This window comes from Belonocnema kinseyi, chromosome 1 (assembly GCF_010883055.1).
Source record: "Belonocnema kinseyi isolate 2016_QV_RU_SX_M_011 chromosome 1, B_treatae_v1, whole genome shotgun sequence".
Taxonomy (NCBI): domain Eukaryota; kingdom Metazoa; phylum Arthropoda; class Insecta; order Hymenoptera; family Cynipidae; genus Belonocnema; species Belonocnema kinseyi.
Window position 1 is genome coordinate 17,145,539 of NC_046657.1, and position 8,349 is coordinate 17,153,887.

At 25.2% G+C, this 8,349-nt stretch overlaps 1 protein-coding gene across 1 annotated transcript in view; it reads left to right on the top strand.

Annotated features, from left to right (window-relative positions):
* LOC117174533 (palmitoyltransferase ZDHHC18) overlaps positions 1-7,880 on the top strand; it is a 43,342-nt gene extending 35,462 nt beyond the window's left edge. Inside the window, exon 10 of the mRNA XM_033363739.1 lies at positions 7,126-7,880. Coding sequence (XP_033219630.1) covers positions 7,126-7,430 — 305 coding nt within the window. The 3' untranslated portion in view covers positions 7,431-7,880. The remainder of the gene's footprint in view (positions 1-7,125) is intronic.
* Positions 7,881-8,349: the final 469 nt, after the last annotated feature.

The following is an 8,349-nucleotide window of genomic DNA, read 5'->3' on the forward strand; positions in this document are numbered from 1 at the left end:
AGGATTGAGAAGAATTCCTGAAAATAAAATCAAGGATTTAACATTCGTTCTTATTTTATTTTTCTTATTTCTTGTTTTATGGGAATAAAAATTCATTTTTTTGGTTAAAAATTCATAATTTTAGTTAAATATTCCTTTATTTGTTTGGAAATTAAACTATTTTATTAAAAATTCACCTTTTAGGTTTATAAATTCATCTCTCGTGGTAGAAATTATTTTTTTTTATGTATAATTATTTTCTTTTTTTTCAACCGTTTTATAGAAAATTCTTATTTTTGACTTGCAAAATTAATGATTTGATTGAAATTTGAACTAGTTTGTTAAAAATTCATTTTTATGGTTGAAGATTAATGACTTTTTCAACTTGTAATGTAACTATTCCGTTTTTGTTTCAATTATTTGAAACTTTTTTTGAAAATTCGTATTTTTGGCTTGAAAATTCAAATCTTTTTTTGCAAGTGGAACTACTTCATAATTTTAGTTAAATATTCCTTTATTTGTTTGAAAATTGAACTATTTTCTTAAAAATTCATCTCTTAGGTTTATAAATTCATCTCTCGTGGTAGAAATTATTTTTTTTATGTACAATTATTTTCTTTTTTTCAACCATTTTATAGAAAATTCTTATTTTTGACTTGCAAAATTAATGATTTGATTGAAATTTGAACTAGTTTGTTAAAAATTCATTTTTATGGTTGAAGATTAATGACTTTTTCAACTTGAAATGTAACTATTCCGTTTTTGTTTCAATTATTTGAAATTTTTTTTGAAAATTCGTATTTTTGGCTTGAAAATTCAAATCTTTTTTTGCAAGTGGAACTACTTCATAATTTTAGTTAAATAATCCTTTATTTGTTTGAAAATTGAACTATTTTCTTAAAAATTCACCTCTTAGGTTTATAAATTCATCTCTTGTGGTAGAAATTTATTTGTTTTTATGTATAAATATTTTATTTTTTTATTTAAATTAATTACATTTTTCGTTAAAAATGCATCTTTTTTGGTTGCAAATGATTTTTTTTTGTTTGAAAAATCAACCGTTTCATAGAAAATTCTTATTTTTGGCTTACAAATTTAATGATTTGATTGAAATTTGAACTAGTTTGTTAAAAATTCATTTTTATGGTTGAAGATTAATCACTTTTTCAACCTGAAATGTAACTATTCCGTTTTTGTTTAAACTATTTGGTTGAAAATGTACGTATTTTGTTTGAAATTCAACTTTGTTGGTAGAAAATTTATCCTTTTTGTTTGAAAATTCAACTATTTGGGTTAAAATTCGTCTTTTTAGTTTAAAATTTTAATAATTGTATTAATTTTTTTAATTCTTGACTCGAAAGTTTTCTTTTGGTAGAAAATTCAACTATTTTTTCGCAAATTCGTATTTTTGTCTTAAAAATTCAACTCTTTTGTTGCAAGTTGAACTACTTTGTTCAAGATTAATTTTTTGTTGTTGTTAAAGGTTCATGATTTAAGTTAAATATTCCTGCATTTGTTTTTAAATTTAAGTATTTTTTTTTTAAATTCACTTTTACTGCATTGAAAGTTAATTTTTGAACTGTAAATTTAATTCCCGTTTCTGATTTTACTATTTGATTAAAAAATTCTTGTATTTTGTTGCAAATTAATTTTTTTTTAGCCGTTCGGTTGAAAATTCGTCTTTTTGATTTATTTATTCATCTCTTTTAGTAGAAATTTCATCTTTTTATTCATATGTTTGTAATTTAAAAGTACTAATCATTACATTTTTTTCTAGAATATTCATATTTTTTGGTTGAAAATCCAACTTTTCATTTGAATATTGAAACTTTCCTAAAAATTCGTTTGTTGGTTGAAGATTCATAAGTTTAATTGAAAATTCGTTTCTTTTTAATTGAACATTCTTTTTGTAACTATTTATTATTTATTTTTTATATATTTATATTGATATATTATTTATTTTTCAACTGTTTGGTTCAGAATTAATTTTTGTAACTGTAAGTTTAACTATTTGGTTGAAAATTACATTTCATGTAAAAAATTTCTATTTTTAGCGTGAGAAATGAACACTTGTTGGTAAATTGAACTATTTGGTTTAAAATTATTATTATTTTTTAACATTTATATTTTCGGGTTGGAAATTTAAGTATTAAGTAGAAAATTCGTTTTTTCGGGTTGAAAATGCAAACATTTTGGATGCAATTTTTTCCTTTATTGACTGAAAAATGTTTCTCAAATTTTTAACAACAAAAAACTTAAAAAAATTTTCACGGCTCCATGCTTCCAAATTAAGTCTTCAAAAGTTGAAAAGAAAAGACTTGAAAAATAATGAAAACCAGTCCTGTGCATCTGAAAACAAAATTGTGATTCCTTGTTGTCCTAAGTTGATTAGTTCCTAATATCTCCAGTTTTTAAGTAAATAAACACAATAAATAATATTTATTATATATTAATAAATTATAAAAATTATTTCGTTAAATTTTTTTATAGTATACAAGTTTAGACCAGGTTTAAACTGACCATTTTAGGGTTTAGCGAATGCTTACAACACTGAATGTAGTAAATGTAATGTACTTGAAATTGAATTAAACTTTTATTTATGAACATGTATTATGAAAATAAGTAAACTACATTAAAAATAATTTATCGAATAAGTAAAATTTAAGAAAAAATATATTTTTCAGGCGAAGAAATATAAATTATAATTTTGTAAAACGTTCAAGATGCAAATAACAATCATTTTTTACATTCTTCACTGTTTATTAAATAAAATTTTTTCAAATATAAATTTATTTCAATTCAATAAGTAAATTCAAACTCTATAATATTCAACTTTTTTCCGGAACTTCTTTTTTATATTTTATTATTAATATTATTCAGTATGTTTTTGAAAATAAATTTTCAAAAATCATACTTTACTTTTTATTCAATTTCAAATCTAAGATATATTCCACTTTGCCAAGATTATTGTACGACCTTATAATTAATATTTTCTCTTTAAAATTGATCGAAAATTATTGGAAAAATAATTTGAAATGTTAAGGGAGTAAAAATTGTTTTCATTTTAATAATTTGTTGCATGAAAATCTCATTTTTGTTTACTAAAACATTTTTAAAAAGTGATCTAGTTCCATTGCTTTCTATACAAAAACAGGAAACGATGTGGAATTCTCAGCCGGTTATATTACTTTGAGAACGGTAACGAGAATGAGCAGATTACCGAAAAATAAATTCTCTGAGAATTTATGAGAATCTCAGAATTTATTTTAATTAATAGAAAATTGCATTTTTTCGTTAACTTTTCGGTTGAAAATTCAACTCTTTTTTGAAATTTTGTCTTTTTTATCTGAAAGTTTACTTGCTTTAGCAGAAATTAAATCATTTTTTGATACTTAACTATTTTGTAGAAAATTGACTTTTTGTTTAAAATTTATATTTTGGTGTTGAGAAATGAACTGAAATATTTTATGGATGAATGTTGCAATTATAAAAAAAAATTTTTTATTACAAATTCATCTGTTTTAGTACAAAATTGATCTTCTTTGTATAAAAATGCAGCTACTTGGAAGAGAATTGAACTATTTTGTTAAAAATTCATTCTTTTTGGTTGATAAAATTCGTTTTTTGTTGGATTGAAAACTCAATTTTTGTTGTTGGACAAATTTAATTTTTGATCTTGCAGAGTCAAGAGTAATCTTTTTTGGATGAAAACTCAACTTTTTTTGTAATAAAAAATTCCTCTGTTTTAAGATAAATTTCATATTTTTTGACAAAAATGCTGCTGTTTGCTAAACAAATTTGTTAAAAAATCATCCTTTCTTTTTTTGAAAATTCGTCTTTTTAGATTGAAAATTCAATTTTGTTGGTAGAAAATTATTTCTTGTTAAAAAATGCACAGTTTGATAATGAAAACTCGACTGAAATCTTTTTCAACATAAAATTGAACTATTTTTTTTGAAAATTTATCTTATTGATTTAAAACTTCATCTGCCATAGAAGAAATTTTATTTTTTGAATGAAAATGCAACTTTTTGGTCACTTTTTTTGTTAAAGATTTATATTTAAAGTTGAAAAGTTATCTCGGTGGTTAAAAGTTTAATTAGCTTATTGAAAATTAATCTTTTTTAATTGAAAATTAAACTACATGGGTCAAAGTTAAACTATATTGTGAAATTTTTCTTTATTGAAGGCTTATTTCTTGTTGAAAATGTAACTATTTCGTGTAGTAAAAAATCTTTGTTTGTTGGAAATTTATCTTTTTGGTTTTAAAATTCTTTTCTTTTGTTGTATAAATTTAATTATTTTTGTTATTAAAATATAAACTATGACAATTTCGTTGGAAATTTGTCTTTTTATTTTAAATATTTTACTATTATGTTAAAAATTCCAGTATTTTGTTCAAGAGTTTTTTTTCAAAGTAAAAAACAATTTTTGTTTTTAAAGAAATTAATACATTTGAAAAATTTTAATTTGTATATGAAACACTGTAATTCCTGAACATGTCTTAGCTAGAAAATAATTTAAATTTAACCGCTGATATAACCTGAACAATAAAAATAATGTTAAAAATCATTTTATTTGTTTAATATAAATTATGTTCTAGCTCAGATATATTTTCGACTAATTTTTAATTTCAAATCATTAATATTCAAATACCAGCGTTTTAATCTAATGATATTTTCACTATAGAATATTTTATAAGCGGAGTAAAACAGTGTTTCATATATAAATTTAAAATTTTCAAATGAATTCATTTCAAACAAAAAAAAAGATTTTTCTACTTAAACAGATAATTTTTTAACAAAATACTGGAATTTTCAACAAAATAATTGAATTTTTAACATAATAGTTTAATATTCAACCTATAAAGACAAATTGCCAACGAAAAAGTATCATAGTTTATATTTAAATAAAAAAAAAAAAGGAATGAAATTTATACAATAAAACAAAAGAATTTTAAAACGCAAAAGACGAATTTCCAACAAAGATTTTTCACTCAGAAAATGAATAAAAGTATATCTAAATCATTGAACCTTCAAATTAGGAAACAAATTTTCTTTACAAATATTCAATTTTTAAACAAAAAATATGACTGTTCAACAAAAAATTAATTTTATACGAAACTGATGCATTTTTACGAAAAAAAAAGGAAATATCAAACTAAAAAATGATTTTTTTACAAAAAAAACGTGAATTTTTAAATAAAAATTATGAATCTTAAAAAATTGTAAAGTTCCATTTTCTGTTAAAAAATGAATTCTAAACAAAAAAAAGAAGTATTTTCCACTAAACAGTTAAATTTTCAACCAGACATAAGCCTTCAATAAAAAAAATTAAACTTTTAACCAACGAGATAACTTTTCAACTTAAAATATAAATCTTTTACAAAAAAGGTGATTTTTTAACAAAGCGATTCAACCAAATGTTTTAAACAAATTATTTGAATTATCAAGCAAAGAAGGAGGATTTTTAACCTAAAAGTTGCATTTTCATACAAAAAATAAAATTTCTTCTATGACAAATGAAATTTTAAATTTAAAATAAAAATTTTTAATCAAATTTTAAATAAAATAAAAATTTTAAATCAAATTTTAAATAAAATAAAAATTTTAAATCAATAATCAACAAAAAAAAGATGACTTATTAACAAAATTGTTCAATTCTCTAGCAAACAGCAGCATTTTTGTCAAGAAATATGAAATTTATCTTAATGCAGAAGAATTTTTTCTCACAAAAAAAGTTGAGTTTTCATCCAAAAAAGATTCCAGTTAACTCAGTAACATCAAAACTTGAATTTTTGTAACAAAACAAGAAATTTATACGAAAAGAATTGAATTTTTAATGCAAAAAGACGAAGTTTTAACCAAAAAGGATGCATTTTTAACAAAATAGTTAAATTCTATATCAAATAGTAGCACTTTTATACAAAAAAGATCAATTTTGTACTAAAAAAATTATTTTATGAGTGGAACTTTTATCCAGAAAATATTTCAGTTCATTTTTTTTACACCATAATATAAATTTTAAACAAAAAGTCAATTTTTTACGAAATAGTTCAGTTTTCAAGAAAATAGTATAATAGCTTAATTTTTAACCAAACAGTTGCATTCTTATCAAAAAAGATTTAATTTCTGCTAAAGCAGGTAAATTTTAAAATATAAAAGACAAATTTTCAAAAAAAGAGTTGAATTTTGAACCGAAAAGTTAACGAAAAAATGTAACTTTCTATTCATTATAATAAATTCTGAGATTCTTTTAAAGGAATTTGTTATATCATCGACCGTAGACAACCCTCCAAACCATGAATGCAGAAAATCTACATAATATCGATCAAGTTAAGAATTTTCAATAACAGAAAATGCTTAACCTCTAATCAGACTAGATTGAAAATAATATTTCAAATTAAAATTAAATTTATTTCTTGAAAAAGAGATCCTACTCCTTCTTCACTATTTTCCGGTCAAGTGCTTTTCCATTTAAGCTATTAGAGGGATCAGAATAAGAACTCTTAATTCAAGAACATAACGCTAATTTTTTAGCTTGGTGTTAATGCTGCGGCAATGGTTCAATTCCCAATGGAGTGATGAAAGAGTAGGATCTTTTTTCAAGAAATAATTTTAATTTCAATTTTAAATATTATTTTCCATTTAGTCATGGTTTGGAGGGTTGTCTACAGTCGGTAAAGTACCATCTCTGATGATACAACAGATTCTTTGATAATAATTACTTGCACCATTAACACCTAGATAAAAATTAGCGTTACTTTCTTGAATTATGAGTTCTTATTCTGATTCCTCTAATAGCTCAATTGGAAAAGCATCTGACCGGAAGTCAGAAGTTTTGTGGTTCGATTCCCAATAGAGTGAAGAAGGACTAGGATCTTTTTTTCAAGAAATAATTTTAATTTTAATTTTGAGATTATCATAGATTCTCAGAGAATTTATTTCTCGGTTCTCAAAGTAATATAATTGGCTCAGAACTCTTGAAAGGTCGGGCAACTAGCGCCGCGCTGGGGATATTAGGAACTAATCAACTTAGGACAGTTGTGATGTCTGTCAAGTTAAGATCTGAAATATGGAGAGATACAGAGGGCTGATGAAAAGTAACGGATTTCTCGTAAATTAATATAAAAACTTTATTTTCTAGGTAGCACAACGAATAGTGTGAGCCACCTCGTAAGTCACGAAGCGCCGATGGCTTCTCTTAATTTAGCGCCAATAGATATTGATGAAATTGCACCTCTACCTCCTCGGCAAAACATGCTCGTCTCATCTGCCCTTGATGTGCCGAATATTCCCCCCGTAACTGTAACCACCCCTTTGTCAGCTTCGAAACTCCGATTACTCCAAGACACGACCATGATCGAATCGGCCTTAGATTTAGATTCACTAGAGGACGCCAGTGTCGGCAGAGGCAGCCAGGCGGGCTTGATCAAAATGGGGGCCGTATGAGACTTTTTAATCTTAAGTTTGAGCTCAATTTAGCAATTTATTCGTCCACTCGGTGCTGAATACGCCGACGGTTCTACACCTACGATTAGGTTTCCGGATAGTGCAAAAGTTTCCCTGAAAATTCCAATCGAACATCTCGGGTAATTTCGAGAAATGTTTCCGGAAGTAGGCAAATTTCGGCATTATATAAATTTAATTAATTTAATGATGAATCAAGTTCCTGAAGAAAATTCCTATACCTGTTTCCGGGAACTATTTAAAAATATATATGTTATTTTTTTTTTGCAATTCTCCGCAAAACTTTCATTGGAATGTTCGGGGTAACTTTGGTGCTGTCCCGATTCCCGTCGAAGCCTCAAAACTCATCGGATTTGGACAAAAAAGAAACAATGCTTTTGACTTATACAGGGTGGACACGCTGGGGCTTACATACATGGCCAGTTGAATGCTACCCGAATTGCACAATAGCAGGGGAGAAGCCATTATACAGGGGTATTTTCATATTTCGCGCCTTTAAAGTTGCATTCGGATCGGCCATTCGGCCAAGTCCGTGCATCTTCGGATCAAGTTTATGAGAGTTTCCATGGTTGCGTTCGAAACTTCAAGCGGTTATGTTCAGATTCACCTATTTGCCCTAGTCGCTCTCAGTAAATATAGGCAATGTCATATCCTGTCTATTCATAACATACCTTTTTTTATGCAGTAGAAATAAGCGTTAAACAGCATTCACTCTTCCCCCACTGGAAGCGCAGAATATTATTACTATTTTATAGTATTTGTCACTGAGCAGATATTCTATAATGGTATTAGCAAAGAGAAAAAATTACGTTTACTTCTCAGTTCACATGTCTCACTTCATTATTAATTAAACACTTTTATTATTTGTAATTACTATATAACATAACCTATATTGTTTTTA